General features: G+C 51.7%; 1 protein-coding gene across 1 annotated transcript; it reads left to right on the top strand.

Moving 5' to 3' along the window:
* Positions 1-1366: 1366 nt before the first annotated feature.
* CDR2L (cerebellar degeneration related protein 2 like) lies at positions 1367-19364 on the top strand. Its single transcript, XM_027895663.1, has 5 exons — positions 1367-1655; positions 14080-14192; positions 15483-15631; positions 16538-16702; positions 18217-19364. The coding sequence occupies exons 1-5, from the start codon at positions 1577-1579 to the stop codon at positions 19100-19102; spliced, it is 1392 nt and encodes a 463-aa protein (XP_027751464.1). The 5' UTR covers positions 1367-1576; the 3' UTR covers positions 19103-19364.
* The last annotated feature ends 607 nt before the right edge of the window (positions 19365-19971 follow it).

Here is a 19971-nt window from a genome sequence, read left to right as displayed (position 1 = left end):
TTCAGCGGGCACGAGAAAATTAAGATTTTTCCATTTCTGTATTAAAATTACTTATAAAAAGATTTAGGACTCAGAGATGGCTTTCTTCCAGACACACCAGAAGTGCTTATCTTTGCTGAGTTATAAATGCCAGGTTAAAGAGACTCCTTGATTCTGGCCTGCAACTGCATTAAGGCAGATGACTTTCCAGGCAGCCACTGAATTTGGGGAATGTGTATATGTGATGGAGAGGTCTATGAGGAAAGAAGGGGGAGGAATAGCCTACAGTTTCTCTCTTACTCCCTGCTTAATCTCTCCTCTGCTGCTGTACACTAGAGCTGAGTACTAGCCCTGGCTTTAATCATCCAGGGACTTCCAGCTGCCTGTCACTGCTGGATTGGATGGAGTTTTCTGACACAGATTCCATCTTTTCTGGATGCACAGTCTGCTGCTCTTGCGTAAACATCTTATATTGCCTTTTCTGTGGGCACCACTGCAAGGTAATGCAATCAAATACAAATCCAGGGAGTTTCATCACACAGAAGGCAATAAAAAAAAATAAAAATTAAAAAAAAAATTGTCATCTAAACCCACTGTCACATGAGTTCATTTGGATCTTAGAGTCTCTGATGGATTCCAGGGCTGACAAGGACAAATAAATCTCCTTGGACCAAACTCCACACTAGCAGCTAGGAGAAAAACCACCATCTCTTAACAGTCATTCCCTTAAACTTAAAAGCAGGTACCAAAATCCCAAGTCTTTTCTGAACTTACTTGTATGTAACAGACACATTTACCCCTCAGAACTCTACAAATCCTCATTTCCCTCAGTTTTAAGCTCATTCCACCCTTCAGAAAGATGAGAGAATTTGTCCTCAAAAATAAGAGAGGAACCTGCATCGGGAGCACTGATTTCCCATCGGAGTGCAAAACAACACAGAGTTGGAGGGGGGCTGTTTATATGGGGTGTCCCAACTGCATGCCCTGCTCCTGGCTGACCCCCCAGCCGGAGGATCAGAGCAGGGGGGGCTGCGGTGCACCTCGGAGCCCGGGTTATCCCACCTTAGCACCGCACCCCGCGCTCCCCGCGGCCCCGCCGTGCGCGGCAGGGCTGGGCGGAGAGGAGGAGGCGGAGGAGGAGGAGGAGGAGAAGGAGGCCGGCCTCGCTCGCCTCCCCCTTCCCTCTCGCCGGTTTTCCTTGCAGCATTTCCATGCTAGAGGTCCCCACCGAGCTGCGGAGCGAGGATCTGCCTGGCTGCGCCGGGCCCTCTTCCTTCCTTTGTGCATCCCCCAGCCCTGTGCAAGCCGTGCCCCCCCGCCCCGGCCGCCACGTCCCCGCTGCATCCCCCGCTCCGGAGCTCCCCCCGGCCCTGGAGGCAGGAGGAAGCCGCCCCCCAGGGCACGCAGGGCCGGGGCAGCGAGCAGGCACCGGCTGCCACGTCGTGCCATCCCCTCTTCCCGGCCCGGCCGGGGCACCGAGGCCGCATCCCCGCCCTCATCCCTGCCTGCATCCCCGCATCCCTCCCGCTCCGCTCTTCGGCGGCGGCGGGAGCCCCTTTGGCGGATGCTGCGCGTCTCTCCGGGCCGCTGGTGCTAAATGCTGAGCGCCGACAGGATGGAGGAGTTTCAGAGCGAGGAAGAGGAGCCCTGGTATGACCAGCAGGACCTGGAGCAGGGTAAGGATGGGGGCACACCACAAGCTGCCGGGGATGGCGAACCAAGGGATGCGCGGGCAGGGAAGCGGACAAACCCCAGGGACGGGAGGGTGGGATACCTTCTGTCTTGACTCCTATTTGGTTGGCAAAGCCAGCGCCTCGTCCTGCAGGGTAAATCTCGGCTCTGCTGCTCCAAACCACTGTCCTGGCCGAGGAAAGTTTAAACCCGATGGATAGAGGCAGGGAGCAGCAGGTCAGTAAAAATTTTGGTGTTTTGCATCCACAAGGAAGCTGATTCCCCCAAAAAACTTGCTGCAGGTGGAATCAAACATGGGTAGTTATGACACTGATTTCATCTCAGAGCAGTCCAAGACAGAGTTACCAGGCACGCTAGTTAGAAATTAATATATTGGAAATAATGTATTTCTGAGGATGCTTAAAGTGTCTTTCAAAAGCTTCTGCTATCCAAGCCCAAATCCAAAGGGATCTTCAGCTTCTTAGTCACCTAATTACTTCTGAAGGTTTTTCCAATCAGCCATAAAACCAGGAAAAATTAGAAAGGAGAGGAAAAAAATCAAGGCCAGTTTCAAACAGCAAAAATAGCCTTGTTAGAAGATAAATGTTCACTTGTGTAGTTTGCTTTGAAGTCGCTGTATCTACGTCTGCACTAGTTCTTCAGAACGTTTATCCTCAGGCTGGACAGTTTGTGCCTGTTGGTATTCAGGGCTTTTTTTTTTTTAATAATTTTGCTTATCTTAATATTTTGAGTCAACACTCAGTAAGTAAATAACTGCAAGAAGTCCCATTTCAGGCCAGTGGCCCAGGAATGAACTGAACTGATTTCTCAGTGCATAGGGAAAAATCATTCCTACCAAAACACGGTGCCCCTCTGGCATGTTGCACTATAGGTACAGTTTTATATTTGCTTTTCCCAGCTGACTGTCAGCAGGGATGTGTGATCCAGCTGCTGTGCCTCGGCCCAGCTTCGCTCCAGTACATTATGTCATGATTTAAAGTTTACACAACTTCAGCTGCAGGGCAAGGGCCCAGCAAGGAACGATAACCAGCCCTCCAGGGGTTGTCACAGCTGGGTTTTAACCCCGATTTCTCAATGAACAGGAAGTATGAGTAGCAGGATGCTGAGCCCTGTCCTTTGAAACACAACGCTCAAATTAAAGCCAGGCAAAGCGCAGAGATGGAACTATCAGCTGGGTAAACAGTGCAGCCTTTGACTGCTCAGAAATTCACATTTCTGGGTGACGTCTTCCCATGGCTCACAAGGGGCCTGGGCACTGGTCCAGGGGCGGGACGCAGGCTGAGGAATAGCAGAACTACGGATGAATATAGGGAGTGTTGAACAACGTGGGACCAATTGATTTTTAGCCCAGCGCTGTCCCTGGTGTCAGGTTCATGAGTCAGCACTGGCACTGTGCAACTGGCTCACAACAATAAAAACACCTTCCCACTGCAGAGCCAGGTTCCCAGCTCTGTCCCAGCAGCCTAAATGCGGAATGACTGTCTCCAGACGATGGATGGATGGATCTGGGGATGGGCTCCACCTTTGTGCAAATACAGGGCTGGAGGAGAACACAGACCCAAAACAAAGCCCAGCTGTGGGCTTGCAGCCTCCTGCGTGAATGGGGGCTACACAGGCTTGCACAAACTCAGAAGGAGAGATGGGGGAAGGCTTTAACTGCACTCAGCCAACTGGAAAGGTCCTACGGGGTAATTACAACCATAATTAATTTGCATGATGCACAAAGCATCACGAAGGACAGTGCTAGACCTCGTCCACATACACTGTGTCTCTGCCTCACAGCCATGGCAGTACCCAGAGGTCTTTGGTGACAGCACAGCCGTGGAGCTGTTCGTTTGGAAATGGGGGGTGGGAGTAGAGTACAAGACATCCAGCGTGGCGTGATTATGAGGCAGTTGTAGGCCAGCATTGCTAAGAGGATTGGCATGCCAAGAGCCCAGGGTCGAACAGAAACCCACGCTGGCAGCAGCGCCAGGAGGGTGGAGGACAAAAGCAGAGGCTTAAAGACTGTTCCTTAGCAGTGAGGGGTGGGAGAAAACGAGAAACAACCCAAGCTAGGAGAGCAGAGGAGGTTCTTCTGTCAACCAGTTGGTTCCTGGGCCTTTATCGTCATTTCACAGCATCATCAAATATTTATTACATTTACATCCAAAACTGTTTGCTAAGCAACAGATGGCTTAACTGGGAGCTCTGTGATGATTATGTTAATTAACCATTTTAGCACCACAGCAGAAATCATGCCTCCAGCTCCACACCGATCACCTGTTACTTTCCTCCTCATCCTCCATAGAGCTTCACCTTGACAAAGCAACTAATTTTTCCAAGAAAATAAACCCCAGTCACTCTTTTCTTCCCCCCCTAAAATGCCCACGGCAACTGGCTGCATCTACCCCAGGCCTTGGACGTAGGAAGATGTGGTCCCCAGCATCAAGGCCCTTCCAACCTCATTCAAATGAAGGTGGTGCCTTTCAGATTCCTTTACCTGTTTCCTGCACGCTGTAACCCTGTGTGGCTCAAGATGCCTTAGCCCATAGAAGCAGAGATCAACTCCCAGTCAGGATACTCAACAGTGACATGGGAACAGTAGTGGTGTTCTCCAAGTTGTTTCTTTCTCGTGGTGTTCCCTCTGGGAAGGCTCTCTGATTTGAGGGAAGTGGTGAAAATGGAGCCTTGATTGCTTGGTAGCATGACTTAGCTTGTTGCCAGGCTTTGTAAGCATGAATAGACATCAGTGCTGCTTTAGTTCAGCTACAGCCTCACCTTCCATGGGCTGGGAGGTCTGTGCTTCTAAGCATTAAAACCAGGATACAGTGCTGGGGAACCTTTTTGCAGCTGTTGAGAACTGATGATGTGGGTACAGTTGCATCATACCCTGTGCACAGGGCGGACGTGCAGCCAGACCCCGAGAGAATGAATGAGCTAAAATTAGAGAGTCTGAGCTGCGGATAAGTGGGGACACCTTTTCTGTTCATCAGGAGCATTTGTCTTCAGGAGGGCTGTGTGCCAACTCAATTGCATCTGGATCCAAACAGACCCAGCAGCTCTGCCAGCCACTTCCAGCCTTCAACTCCCCCGCAGCAATCTCCCAAGATGAGTCCTCCTTGCAGTCACCCCCTGCATTCCCTGATCTTCCCAGCCTCCCTATCCCCTTGTTGGTATCTCAGGCAAAGAGCAGAGTGCAGCCCAAGAGGAGGCCTTTAAAAGCCACCCTTATGGTCCCTGGACCTACCCATAGCCTAAGGCACATAGTGGGATTCTCAGGGTGTCCTGCACAGGGCCAGGAGTTGGACTCAATGATCCTGATGTGTCTCTTCCAACTCAGCATATTCTATAAGTGTGGGGTGATTTTTCCCATGTCAATAAAAGGCCTCCCACTGCTCTGAGTCTCTGAGTTGGGCAGCAGGACCAAGAACCAGCACATCACCTCATTGCCCCTGCGGGACAGATTGTCCTCTCCTCCTGGGCAGCCACAGAAACTTTTGGGCCAAACCATCTGCAATGCAGGCTCAGGACTTTACAGCTGTAACCTCTAAAGGTCTCCAGATTTAAGGATCTTATTTTAATTCCTCCTCCTCCTGCCAAGCATCTGATTGCTAAGAAGGAAAATGACACAAGGTGCTGAGCTTGCACCACTCCCAACTCATCCGTGTAAAGACACAGGGTCACCAGTCCTGACGTTGGGGTGAGCCCAGGGGATCAGTGCTGGCACCCACTGACACCCAGACCTGCCTGTTTCCTGCACCACCCAGCCCACGTGGGGTGGTCCATGACACTGCAATCCATGGCCAGAATTCCCAAAGGATTCACTGCACTGGTGAGCAGGTGGTACCCCAAATTCTGCCGCTCCTGATGCAGCTATCCCAGTCCAGGTACAAGGCACACAGCTTTCCTGTCCTCCAGGAGCACAGCAGTTAACTCACCACCCTCCCTCCCCAGAGGCAAGCCAGAAGGTCAGAGCTTTGCCTGCAGTAGCTGAGCCACTTACTTATTTAGCAGTGCAGTACAGCAGGTAGCTTATGGAAGTGGAAAGTTTTCAGTGACTAATTGCTGAGCTGCTTGGGAATGACAAGAGGGACTAGGGAAGTCACAGGAGACAACGAAATAGGATGACAGGTTAGTCTGAGGAAGGGATGAGAGACCCAAATCTGGGGAGGGGTAAAAATTAAAATATATATAGAGAGAGATGTATTTTCCTGGTGTAAAAGTTCCCCTGTTATATGAAGGCAGCAAGAAAAACGGCATAAATGAAAACCCCACACAGCAACTTCCAGGATCTCCCTCCTGGTCTCTTATAGAAGCTCCTTTCTACATCTGCTGAGCCCCAGGCACATAGTTCCAGCTGTGGGAGGGAGCAGAATCAGAGGAACTGCTGGAAAGGGAAAAAAAGAAAACCCAACAAAATCAATCAGAGTTTTCCATATCTCCCATCCTGAAACAATCAGCTAACAGTGGCATTTCTCCTTGGCAAGGCCATGCACAAAGGATTTATGGTCGGAGTCCTGAAGGACATTTTCCCCTGGTAGCCCTGATCCCGAGGGACTGGGAGCCAAGGCACCATCTGCTAACACCCTGCACACAGAGGCATTTTCCAATCCTCTTTCTTTTCTCCTGTACCAGCCAGCGCTGGCTGCTGACAGGGCGGGTGCACTGACTCAGTGTGACAGTCAGGAACTGTGATGGCACCAGGGTCCATTCCTGCTCCTGCTAAAAGCAGTGCCAGGGCTCAGGACAACCCACGGCTCACTCACTCCCAAACACTCCATCTCCTCTTCCGAAAGGCCTTTCCCAGAACAGCATAGTGCTGAATTCCCACCTCGTCTGGCTCCACCAAGCACACCATCAGGGCTCCCAAAGCTCCTGCTTAACCTGCCCAAAAACACATATGTGGGCCAAGAATTTTGGAAAATATCCCCAAGACAAAATACCCCAGGGGAATGAGACCAGATGTTACACAACAGCTGCTCTTTGCACAGCTGGGAATTTTAAAATGGATTTTATGTTACACTTTGTTTTGGGGGATTTTTCCGTGTGTATTTAACAAACAGTAGTAACTCTCCTCTCCAAAAAGTGACAGTTATTTTAATGGTTTAAACAGCCTGTTCCTCTGCAGCCTTCTGGGACATCACTGTATCCAATGTGCAGTGCAGCTGCCCTGGCCCTGCTTAGTTCACTTGTCTCCTCCTTGAAGAATTCAGTCCTTTGAGTGTGTAATATCCAAATCCATGCTGGCCTCTTCCAACTGTGCAGCTGCAGCAACAGCAGTTGGAGGACATGCCGTCCTCCAAGTTTTCTTGGTTCACAAGCAAGTGTTGGGTCCTGGGAAGGCACCTGGACCGGGAGGTGATGGGTGAGCACTGGTGCCTGCAGGAGGAGGCAGAGCAAGGAGCAGAACATCCCACGAGCATCGGTCTTTGCAGCAGAGCTGTTTCAGGAACACTGGCTTTGGTGTCCCTGAAAGAGGCATTGCCCTGCATCCTGCTCAGGGATAGTGGTGGACAGAAACAACACCATTTTGAGAGTACATCAAGGATTTCCTCACTCCCTTTCCTTGCAAACTCAGACTGGAAGGCAGCAGCCCTGTGCTGTTCCTGTGTAGCTCCACAAACAGCACCCCTACTCCCCTGAGGTCAGGAGCTCTTCCCACCTGGGCAGCATCTCCAGCTCATGCCAATAGCCAGGCACAAGGTAGCTGGGCTGTGAGCTGAGCAGCTGGACAAACAGGGCTTCTGAGACTTCTCAGCAGTGGGTGGGAATGGGGCAGTAGTGGAGCCTGCAAGGTGATACACTTTTCTTCAGAGCTAAGAAGAGGGGCTGCTAGAGAAGAGGTGGGCAGGACTTTGGTGTTGCTGCAGAGGGTCAGGCTGTTCTCTGTATTTAGCTGTAACACATGGCTGTGGAAGAAAGATCCTCTCTGTACCTACATGCCTCTGGCACGTCAGAAGTAGCAGACAGGAGGAATCAGCAGCCACAATGCTGGCCCTGGTCTTGGGGGCTGCTGCAGCTGGAAGTGACAGTTGTGCTGGAACTTGGTGGCTCCCTGAGTGTCCTAATCACTCAGAATCTGTGGTTCCACCTGCCTGCCCCGAGCAAGAGGACACTAAGAGGACACCAAGCTGGCTGGGAATGGCTCAGAGTAGGGGGAATATTTTATGTGAGCAGGAGCAGGGCTGGAGATGTGACAGGGTCGTGGCAGCCCATGGCTGTGGGCACCGTCCCTGCCACGTGAGCACACTGACCTGTCCTTTGCAGGTCGCCTTTGCTCGAGGCTCTGCACATGCACAGCACTGAGCTGCAGCAGCAGACAACATGCAGTGTCTCCCTGCTGCTCACTCTCCTTGTCCACCCTGGGTCAGCTACAACCTCCTGCCCCCAAAACACACAGGGCAGGGGAGTTTGCCACATGGCAGCAATCCACATGTCTGTGTCTTTAGCTTTAAAAGAGTAAAAGCCTCTATTCACGGCTTTCTGAGTCCCAACATAATTAATTAGTTGGAGCTTTGCTGCCCTGGGGAGGAGTGCACGCAGGAAAGCACTGGCTGCCTTTCTCCCTCCTTTCTCATCACTGCTTCTCCTCCACAACCCCATTTGTATGTATTTATTTAGGACATTTTCTGATCCAGGTGCACTAGCAGAGCCTCAGAGCCACCAGTCACTGAGCTCTTTGAAACCATTTTAGCCTACAAGGCACCAAGGCTGTTTAGATAAGAGAACAGCAGGGAAAGACGCAGATGGGGCCTCAACCATGGTCTAATAACATCCTCTATGTTCTCATGCTCTAACAACTTGGCAAAAGGCAGAGTGATGGCTGTGGGCACAGAGATGGGACTGCTGTGTATGTGTTTATGCAGAAACAAACAACTTATAAGCAGAGGTGGCCACCCCGGGGTCTCAAGCATCAATATATAGGGGAGCCTGTGGGGTGCAAGAATGATAAGAGAGCAGAAAGAAAAGGCAAAAAAAAAATCAATTAAATCAATTAAATCTAAAAAGCTTGATAAGCATCTTAGAAAAAAAATTTAAAAAAATAAAAAAAGAAAAGCTGGTAAAGGAAATACTGAATAGGACTGAAAAATACAGGAGGAAAGGAGGGGAGCAGCAAAGGCTGAGATAGCTGGAGGGCTTCTCTGCAGCACAGCACAGTACAGACAGTGCATCCCTGAGCCCCTTGTCAGGGATTTCCACTGCTTGGTGGTGCCACTTTTGCTCAGGGGACTCGAGAGAGTGTGGAGGGAGCTGTTCTCAGTGCACTGTGCTTGCTTTGACCCCCTGCCAACCACCTCTCTGCCACCACCTGAGCTTCCCCCCACCAGGAACACTTCCAAAGCCAAAGGCAGCCCAGGAGTACGTAACAGATTACACAAGAGAAAGAAAAGGAAGAAAAAACAAGGCAGGAAATCCAGCAAATCTCATTAGAGTAACAAATGCCAGTGTGACCAACGTCAGCTCAGCCCAGTGAGAGCCACAGTTTGGAAGGAGGAGAGGAAGAGGGTGGAGGTGGCTGTGCTGCCAGGGGCTCACACACCCCCGTTGCTCTCACCCAGCCCTAACAGAGGCATTTTTACCCCCTGCTGCACTGGGGCTGCTCTGCAAAACCAACCCTGCTACGTCCCATTATACCAAAACAGCAGATCCTCACAAGAAACACACACAACACCGGGTGCAAAGCTGAACTGAGCAGCAGTGCCTGAGTTACAGCAGTGTACGAGGGATGGAGAACCCACACCTCAGCAGTAACATTGGTGACTCTCTGAAAGCTCTACCTGGCCTTGGGAAACACTGTCATCTGTGGAATGGGCGTGTTGAAAAGGCTTTTCCGGGTTGTTTGCAAGATGCTGTCAGGTGGCACTGGCTTCCCTGCACCCTAGCATGTTCCACTGCAATGGTTTGTAAGGGCAAAGTACATGGATGGCCCCCATCAGCTGCAGTAAGTGATATACAAAAACTGACCTTCATTGTAATATACCAAGACAGCACAATCCCTTGCAACTAAGAAGGAAAATAAATGAGTAGCAAGTGCACCCTACCCTGGGGTAAACCGGCACAGTATCATTTATTTAGATTTTGAAAGGAATAATTGCACCTACCCTTGACTCTAAGTACCCGTGTGTAATGGAGCACACAGCAAATGCAATTAAATTAAACGTCAACAGCATTAAACATCAGTTCCTAACTCTCAACCTACCCCATCCATCAGCTACCAAGCACCCTGAACTTCCTCCAGAGACCTGCACACCAGAGCTCTTCTTGCCCTCCTCCCCGCTCTTTAGCAGGTTAATTCACCAGGAGCAGCATGGGAGAGGGGCAGCCCTTTCCACAGCCCCACATTTAGGAAGGGACCCCAAGAAATTCATTTATGGGCGCTCAGCTGAAAGGGACCTGCAAATCCACGTGCCAGAAAAACCCCATTTGTCAGTACCATCAACTAAAGGACTTCTGTGCCCCCTGTGAGCTGGGGGGGCACAGGGCTGGTTTATTAGAGGTGAGGAGCCAAGCGCAGGGTCCCTGTCCCTCGGAGCAGTGGGCGTGTTCTCTGCCACAGCCTAAACACACGAATCCCTCAATGCAAGAGGGATGAAGGGGGGGAAAGCCCAAAGCAGCTGCACCAGATGGTGGCTTCCTCCTGAAAGCCGTATTTACGAGGAGCATCTGAACAGCTCCCGGATCATCATCGTGCCGAGAGCAGCCGAAACCCCCCGCCCTGCCCGGCACCAGCTTTGTGCTCCCCCAAAGTCACAACCAGGAGCTGTAGAGGGGCAAAAAAACCCTTCATAGAGCGGAACGTGGCAGAGTGCTCTGCTCTAACAGATGCAGGCCAGCACTGGGAAGGCACAAACAGCTCCAAATCCTCTTTGAGCCTCGCTGCAAGGCTGGGGAAAGCTCCCAGCTTCACCACAGCCCCGTGCAGGGAACATCTGCCTGCACCAGCACTGCCACTGGATGTGCCTTGGGGGAATACATGGGGGAATCCCTGCAGTTTGTCCCTCAGCCTCTTTGCATCAAAGACAACCTGCTACAGCTTTTGGATTAGGATTTTTTTTTTCTTTTTAAAGTCTTCTCAGTGACACGGAAGTAGCAGAATTATTGCTGGGCTGCTGCTGATCTCTGCAGTTCCAGGACGGTGCCTCCTTGATGTACTGCCCAGCCACGCTCCCTATACCTGCTTGGATTCAACTCCTGCCCCCTTCCCACCATATGGTCTCTCTTCTCTTCCTCTCCCTCCTTGCTCAGGAGCCTTTCCCAACGAAGCTTGCAGGAAAACGCAGCCTCCATCCCTCCCTCCAACGCTCCGTAGGCGCAGCCCTTTGTTTGGGGACACGGGGTGTCTCCTTGGCGGGTGTTAATTAGAGCGGTCACGTCAGCGCTTGCAGTACTGAGAGCCAGAGGGCACCAAGCTGGTGCTGCCCGGGATGGTTTGCATCTGCAGCCCTCTCCCAGACAGGATTTGGCACTGTCAAGGCCCCCATTTTTTGAGTTGTGGGCTGGCCATTTCACAGTGGAGCATTCAGCACAGGCAGGACGTGGAGGGATGGGGCACATCGAGCGGACACACAGCACAGCCACTCCCCACCACTTTATTTCTCCTCCTGCATCCCTAGGGGAGGGGGAAGGGAGGCATCAGCGTATCTGCTAAATTAGGGCAAGTCGTTCAGCACTGGCTGGCTGATCCGACAGCAGAGAAGCAAAGAGGAATACAAAAAAAAATTGTGGGAAAACCATAGTACTATGTAGAAAGAATCCCTGAATTCCTAAACAGTCCCTTTTATTTCCCCTTAAACAACTTAGTGAAATTTCACATTCAGCCTCAGGTTTCTGAGGCCCCCAAGGAGAGGAGCTGAGTGCTCCCCAGCCCGTGCAGAGACACAATTAGTACAAAGATCAAGAGGGATCTGGTCTAAAGATGACATTAAAGCACTTCCACACAGCATCCCCTCCCTCCCCACAGTCCCACAGCCGAGGGGGAACCAACAGGTGGGGAAGAGGACTTGGGCTCAAGGGGGTGGATGAGACAGGATTACCAAGGATGTTTTAAGTGGCTGGTGGGCAGAGAGTGAGGCAGTACATGTGTGACAATGGCTGAGGCAGTTAAAAGACATTAAAAGAATCAATTCCCCCATGTCCTTCAATCCTGGAGTCTCCCAGGCCCTTATGCTCAAAATGAAAACGAAGAATCAATTTCCTTCTCGGAGCTCAGCCCCATTCTTTCCTTTCTCCCACTCATCCCCAAACGCTGCCCATTTCCCCCATTAAATTATTGCTGACAGAGCCCTTTAAATTACAATGCAGGATCTTGCACTGCCTAATCCACTTAACTCAACCCCAGCTGATTAAATTGGATGCCATATGGTGGGAGAGCACTGGTGTAATCCACAGGGACGGGGGACACACTCGACTCATTACCTGGAGCACAGCAGGGAGCTCTCTCACTACACACCTCTGCTTTAGGATCCTGCTGCCTGCCAGGGATGTGATTTCCAAGGTGCTGGTCTCCAGCAGCAACACCAGCTCTGGCAAGGGGGTGGTGGCGACAATAAATAAAGCCCCAAGCAGCTTAAGGGCACAAATTATCCTCCATCTCTGCTGGCATCTTGCTGTTCCCCCAGCCCCAGCTGGTGCAGCAAACACTCAGTCTCCCAAGGGCACTTTATAAACTGGGGAAATTTGGTGCTTGGAAAAAAACAAATAGGTGGAAAGAAGTCTGTCCATGGGGAAACGTGCCAAGTAACTTGATTGCACGGATAGCTGGGATTGCAGCCCTCAGACTGGGTCACTGTGCAATGACGAGGATTATAATTAAAAAGGTCACAGCCTCTTTAATAATAACAGCTTGCAATGCAGGGCACAGCTGGAGGGAACATTCCCATGGTAAAAGGGAGATTCGAGGACACACCGAGCAGCTGTTGGCAGGAAAACATCTGGGGAAGCCAGCGCAAAGAAACACAGCCATCACCCAAACTAATAACACATCAGCACATCCCACAGCACAGCGTTATCCATCAGGAAAGCCCCATCCCAGACACTGACAGCGCTGCAGCACTCATGTCTGAGGTCACTGTGAGCCTCACCCTGTGATGTGTGAGAGATCAGGGCTTCTCCCAGGCTCAGAATACACCTTTGGCAACCTGGTTCCCCTTCTTCTTGTCTTAGTGACCAACTGTCCCTCTTTCCAACCAACTGCATGGCCAAATTAGCCACTGGAAGAAATTTTAGCTGCTCTCAGCCCAGGCAGAGCCTTTGCAAAACACATCATTAGCTGCAGACCAGAGAGGAGCATTATGACAGGGTGAGAAAACACCAGGGCAGGAGACCCCAGTCCCCTCACACACTGCAGGATTGTCACTCCTTAATTACCTATGACTGCATGATCACCACACTGGAGATAGTGCAATAACACACCAGGACCTGTTTCCTTACCTTTTTGAAGGTTTAAGGTCAGATATTCAGTCTGCCATTGTAGGAGCTGTTAATTCACCTCTAAAAGCAACAGGAAAAGTGAAACCCACGTGAAGATAGGTCAGGCTTTAAAAGGACAAGCAATTCCTGTGACAGCAAAGGGCTGTTCCCAGAGACAGCTGTGCCATCCCAGTCCCACAAACAGCATCACCTGTGTGGTCAAGTTTTGGTCAGCACAAGACTCACAGGGGCTTTTTCTTTACCCACCAGCAGCAAAACCAGCATTTTAAGCCAAGTGCACTGCCAACATCTACTTTTCCCTGCACTTCTCCTGAAGTCCAACTATTTCAGTAACTTCCTAAGGGCATTTAGACGTGGCAGAGAGTGAACACAAAAGGGGTTTGTCCTTCCCCCGGAGCTGCCCCAAGGGAAGACCAGGGTGGCACATCTGGGAGGTGCCTCCAGCCCCCTCGGGCCACGCATGGTTTTATTACTCCTGTCAGTCCATTAGTGGGTGATGGATGGAGGCTGACAGGGAAGGCAAGGCGCTCCCCTCGTTAGAGATAATAATATAATTTACAGAGCATCCCCAGGGCCCCACAGGGCTTTACCAACCTTCGCTCTCATTCTGAGGGTGCTGAGTCCCTTTCAGCCCTTCAGGTCTTGGTGGTAGGGGATGGAGATGCTGAGCACCTGCCACAGCCCAGCCCCACGGGCCCGATCCTGGCTACACGGTGTGCAGGAGGGTTTTGCAGCCAGCCAGGCACCAAATCCTCATTGCATGGAGGAGTTGCAGAGCCCAGAGCTTGGCCTCTGCTTGCTCCTGCAGCCCAGCAAGATCCCAGGTCCTGTGTGTTCTGCAAGTCCTGCATCCAGGACAAAACGCACCAGTAAAACCAGCACCATGCAAAATGTGCCACTGAGCTTGATCCAGCATCATTTTTGGGGGGGGGGATCCCACCACACCCACCTGTGGAGCTGTGGGAACCGCAGCAGCTTTGTCCCTCTGCTTTTCAGACCTGCACTTGGCCGCAGAGCTGGGGAAGACGCTGCTGGAGCGCAACAAGGAGCTGGAGGACTCCCTGCAGCAGATGTACACCACCAACGAGGAGCAAGTGCAGGAGATCGAGGTAGGGCCACTGCTGTCACCCAAGGACGAAGGGAAGGGGCACTTCCACCACTGCCAACAGCTCAGATGGCAGCAGAAAGACAGGGATGTGCCATAGGGCATGGGAGTTAAAGGATCTTGTATATGCCTGAAGCGGGATGGACTGAGGTCTGTTCTAGCCCATCCCAGCTCTGGAGAGGGTCTTTTCCCCCACTGTCATTTTCCCTCTTCTCACGTCCCCACCCCCTGCCCAGATGTGCACGCCAGTTTTTGGCGCCAGATTTTGGCACCAGGCTGCCCCTGGGTCACGTTTGGCCTTCCCCTGCCCATCCAGCAGCCTTCACACTCATTTCTCTTTGCTCTGCTGCAGCTTTCCCTTGATCCCAGTCACTGAGAATGGCGTTTGTTCCCAGCTGGCCCCTCAGCACCCCCACAACACAGCCCCCTTTGTTAGAGGCATAAAATAGCTCTTTTTCCAAGAGCTGCAATCTAAACCACCATTTCAAACATCCTTTGGGGTTATTTCTAAGAGCCCACAGAACTGATTTCAGAGGCTTAAACCTGCTGTGCCAGGAGGGTTTTCATCCACTGGAAAACTTCTAGGGATCTGTGAGCTGAAAAAGACTGGACACCCCCTGATTTAAAAGGACACAGGGCAGAGGAGGGCTGGGAGTTCACAGAGCAGCACATGATGCTGCAGGGATCTGACAGCTGATGTTCAAGGGAACTGGTGGATGGATTTAGCCATTCCCCCTCCAGCAGCCCTTCAGAAGCAGGTCCACCGTAGGCTTTGGGATCTGATCACAGCTGAGAGTGAGCAACTGGGTAGATGCTGCTCTCCTGGTCTTCATAGGATAAAATCTTACAATGGCAAACTCACAGAAAAGGGCCTGCAAACACATAGAAATCACAGGTCTCCTCACATTTCACAGACTCAGAGTTTTAGCCAGAATCCCCACGGAAACACAGCTTCTGCAATCGATCTGTCAGACAATCCAGTAACCAACTGGCCAATTTCAGTCAACTTTCGGTCTCAGGAATATCAGCTTTCTTTGGTACTGGGAATAAAAAAGCAGCTGAATAGAGGGAGATTGAGGTTAATGCCCTTCACAGAGGGCAGGGGAAGTTCAGTCCTATTTTAGACACAAAATTATTTACAGTGGGCAGGGGGGATGAATATTTCAACTGTGGAAGAGGCTTCACCCAATCACAAAACACTTTTATCAGAGGAAGCAAAGGCTGTAGGAATTTCTCCCTGTGAAACAACCTGGATTTTGGCTGTGGAGTGCTTATGCTTCACTTTTTCTTGCAGTACCTGACTAAGCAGCTGGAAATGTTGCGGCAGATGAACGAACAGCACGCGAAAGTCTACGAGCAGCTGGACCTGACAGCACGGGACCTGGAGCTGGCTAACCAGAAACTCGTGCTGGAAAGCAAGACCTCCCAGCAGAAGATCCAGTGGTACAGCCTCCCCTCCTCCCACCACAGTGATGCTGTACCCGAGAGCCCTTCACCTCACCTTTCCCCTGCCCCAAAGCACAGCCTGTCCTTGATACTTGAGCCATTCTCTTATCAGTCCAGTTTTGGAGCTATTTACCACACAAGTGCATTGCAGTAATACTGGTTAGCAGGCGTCAGCCACAGCACAGACACGCCTGGGATGAGGGCTGGATAAGGAGGGTCTGAAGCTGCCAGGAAAGAGGCACAGGAGCCCCCCCTCAGATGAGTTTCCTTGAAGAGGCAAATAATCATATCAGGGAAGTCCCCAGCAGAAACACTAGGCACAGATCCAGCATCTAATGAAATCCTGGCTAGTCCCTGCTGAAACACTAGTTTATCAATAATATTTCTTTCCCAAAACAAGCCCATGATCAAGGTCATCCCTAGAAACAACATCCCAAGCCATATCCTTGCAGGGCAGCATTATTTGCAAACAGCTGTGTGGAGAGGGAGTTTCGGAGCAGAGAGTTTTACAAATTATTCACAGCCAGAACAAAACTAACTCTCTGCCCAGTCTCTGTGTTTACCTCAACAAGGTAAACAAGGGGAAGAGATGCTTGTTTTCAGAGGAGAGAGATTCAGGATAGCGCTTAAATCTCAGAGGAGATTGTTTCAGTGACTGATTTGAGGACAGAAGGTCTCAAGTCAATCCCCCCTTCCTTTCTAAAATGACCCCCATTCAAGAGTGACCACATAGAGAAAGACCAACCACTGCCACAAAAAGCAAGTGCTGTCGTGCTCCCAGGGCACATGCTGAGAACTGGAAGCACCTTCTACAGACTGGCTTTCTCTATGGGGAAAAACCCCACCACTCAGGATCCTGTAGTGCCTGACTCCTCACCCACTTTCTGACTTCTCTCTCTGCAGCTTGACAGAAACAATCGAGGGGCTGCAGAACCAAGTGGAGGAGCTGCAGAAGCAGGTGGAGGAAATGCGGAGCTTGGAGCAGCTCCGCATACGGCGGGAGAAGAGGGAGCGGCGCCGAACCATCCACACCTTCCCCTGCCTTAAGGAGCTCTGCTCCAGCCCCAGGTACAGAGCCCTGGGTTCGGCAACCCCTCAAATCTTCTCCCCTCCTTCTCTGCCCACGAACAGGTGGTGCAGGGGGTGCACAGAAACCCACATACAGCCCCACAGAGTCGAGGCTTTGCCTCAGAGCCTGAAACCCCCAGCTGGAGGGGAAGGGAGGACATCCCTCTCTTCTACCCACCCAGCTAAAGCAGAGCCTTCATGATCCCAGCATGGTGATGCTTCCCTTCCCAAACCAGCACAGCATATTTGCCCTTCCCAGCTGCCTCCCAGTACAGCACCAGCACCTCTGGCTCTCTGAAACCAGCTGAGCTGGTGCATTTTGTGCTGTGTGACTCCAGCACACCCCAGGAGCACCAGTCACACACCCAGATACACCAAGTGCTGCCAGGTGCTGTACCAACACCTTCAGCACTACTGCAGCCCTAATCCTCCTTAAAACCCGGCCACTGTGTTAATTCACTGACCTCGTGAGGGCTCTTCTTGCTCAGCTTTGTCCACAGTAGAGGCTTCTTTAAATAGATAAGCAATCGATAAACTTTGTTACTGAAAGCACCCTCTGCCAGAGGATGTGAACCAAAGACACTTTCACTGCAGCAGCAACAGGAATGTTTCAAGGCCATGACCTAACCCCCAGCAAAATCCACTTAATGTTTTTGTGGTTCTTTACCCCCCAGCCCCCCAGTCCCACTATCCCCCCCATGCCATGGGACCTCGGTTCCACTTGCAGCTCCGCAGTTGGCTCTGAAGGTCAGGCTGCCCTTCAGTGCCTTGAAATCTGTTCAATACCCCCCCACCACAGCCGTGCCTCCCAGGGGAAGCCACAGAGCCTGCTCTTTTCCAATCTGTTCTAAACAGATAGGATGCCATGGGCGCTTCACTGAGGAGGAAAAAACGGATTCCCAACAGCAACATGAGGGAAGGGGGAAGCGCTCGTTATCACTTCCCAGGCTGAGAAGAAGGGGAAACTCTGTCAGAAGTCTCTGCCTTCCTTGTATAAAACTTCTCCCACCCCCTCTGGAGCATCTCCCAGGCACAGGGGTGCACAGGGCAGCAACACCTGCTCTTCTGGGTTTTGGCTGGCAGCGATTCGGGGTTGTTGGCAGATAAAGTTCATCCTGCTGATGAACTCCAGCAGGAAAAACCCAAAGCCACCCACTTTCAGCTCAGGCTGGAAGCAACTGAACATTTGTATTTGCTTCACAGCAATGTTGGTGATTTGTCCATTAACCTGGTGAGTCTCTTACCACTTAGTGTCTCATTTCCCTCCTCTCTTTTATTACTGCTGTCAAAAAAACCTGCGAGTTCTCTGGGACACAGGCTGGTCTCTGTGTTCAGAAGAACCCCAGCCACACCTTGTGGTCTCCTGGCACACGGAGGTGGCACATCTCACTCCACGAGATCAGGTTAAGTCCTTTCTGGGCAACAGTGAAATTCCTTACGTGACAGTAAGACACAAGTCCCTCATGGAACCGTCACTTGGTCAGAATCTCTCAAGGATCTTTCCTCTCTTTCAGGTATGAGGACGCATTCCAGGTCCACAGCTCTTCCACAGAGTTCAACCAGAAGCCACTGGAGAGGGAGAACGAGCGTCTCCAAGCCATGGTGAACTCCCTGAGGTCCCAGGTCAACCAGGAGAAGCAGCGGAAGGAGAGGGTGGAGCGGGAGTACACCTCCGTTATTCAGGAGTACTCGGACCTGGAGCAGCGGGTGTGCGAGATGGAGAACTGCAAACTGCGCATCAAGGAGCTGGAGGCAGAGCTCCTGGAGCTGCAGCAGATGAAACAAGTCAAGAAGTATTTGCTCAGCAGAGAGGACAACTTGTCCGAAGCCCTCCTGGAGCCGCTGAACAACGCCCCGGAGGCAGATTACATCGACCTCTCCGAGGAGGAGGGAGGGAAAAGCCACGGCACGTCCATGACGCCGTCCCCGAACCACCCCGTCCGGAAGAGCTGCAGCGACACGGCCCTGAACGCCATCGTGACCAAGGACGCCGTGAGCCGGCACGAGGGCAACTACACCCTGCACGCCAACAACGTGCGCAAGAGGGGCATGTCCATCCTGCGGGAGGTGGACGAGCAGTACCACGCCCTGCTCGAGAAGTACGAGGAGCTCCTGAGCAAGTGCCGGCAGCACAAGGACAGCGTGCGCCACGCGGGCGTCCAGACCTCCCGGCCCATCTCCCGCGACAGCTCCTTCAGGGACTTCCGAGGGGAGGCGCACGAGCTGGAGGAGCGGAAAACCATGGAGAAGACCATCAGCAAGCACGTGGAGGCCGTGGACAAGCGGCTGGAGCAGAGCCAGCCGGAATACAAGGCTCTCTTCAAGGAGATCTTCTCCCGCATCCAGAAGACGAAAGCAGACATCAACGCCACCAAGGTGAAAAACAAGAGCAGCAAATGAGCCCCCCGGCTCTCCGCAACTCTCCCACGTGCAATTGCAGCAGCCACGTCCTCTCTTCAGCCCCAGGAAATGCCACGTGGCCCCTCTGCTTTGAAGGTTCGAGAGGTCTGCGAGCGAGGAAACGTCCTGGAGACTCAACTCACTTTTTTTTTTTTTAAGTCTGGGCTCCGGACAACTCGTTGGGACACTTGTACATTATAGTTAGAGGATTTCAGAAACCATATGACGGATCTCTGCATGAGTTACTGCCGCTGCCAGACATCACAAGAGCAATGTAAACCACGAAAAAAAGGAAAACCAGACACCTCCTCTGCCCCTTCCCAGCTTGTCCTGTAGCCCGATTATCTGCAAGCAAAAGCCTGGATGTCCTCCAGCGTCCTGCCACAGCTGGATCACAGCGTTTCAAAGTGAAACAAAAAGCCATCAGAACTTTAGGGGCTGCCCCAGCACGGCAGCCCAGCCCTCCACTGTGGTTTTATGGCTGAGAACCTACGCTTGAACCCAAGAGACTTCAGTCTCTGCCTTCTCCTCCCCCAAAGGGCAGTGTGGTCTTGCAATTTAAGCCATTCTCTAATCAGTCAGGTTTTTCAGCTCTTTACAATGCAAGCTCATTGCAACTGGAAAAACTTGAAGAGAAACGTAAAACTGATTGTTCCATCCCCATTGGCGTCGCTCAGTGTTTCAGTCCATCCTCTCCAGACCTTGTAGCATATGGGACCTCCTTGCTTTAAATCTGCCCTGGTATTCCAGCCCAGGTGAAGCACTGTGCCTGGTAGGAACTCGGTGACCAGGGCTTTCCCATAGCTAGCAGTGTCAGAGACACGCTTCCACCTCACGCTCTGGGTACCAGCCGTGCTCTTCAAGAGGTT

This window comes from Empidonax traillii, unplaced genomic scaffold, assembly GCF_003031625.1.
Source record: "Empidonax traillii isolate 1590-97213 ecotype Southwest subspecies unplaced genomic scaffold, ASM303162v1 scaffold462:size771534, whole genome shotgun sequence".
Classification (NCBI taxonomy): Eukaryota; Metazoa; Chordata; class Aves; order Passeriformes; family Tyrannidae; genus Empidonax; species Empidonax traillii.
The sequence above is the reverse complement of the archived record's forward strand: the minus strand, read 5'-3'. Positions and strand labels throughout refer to the sequence as shown.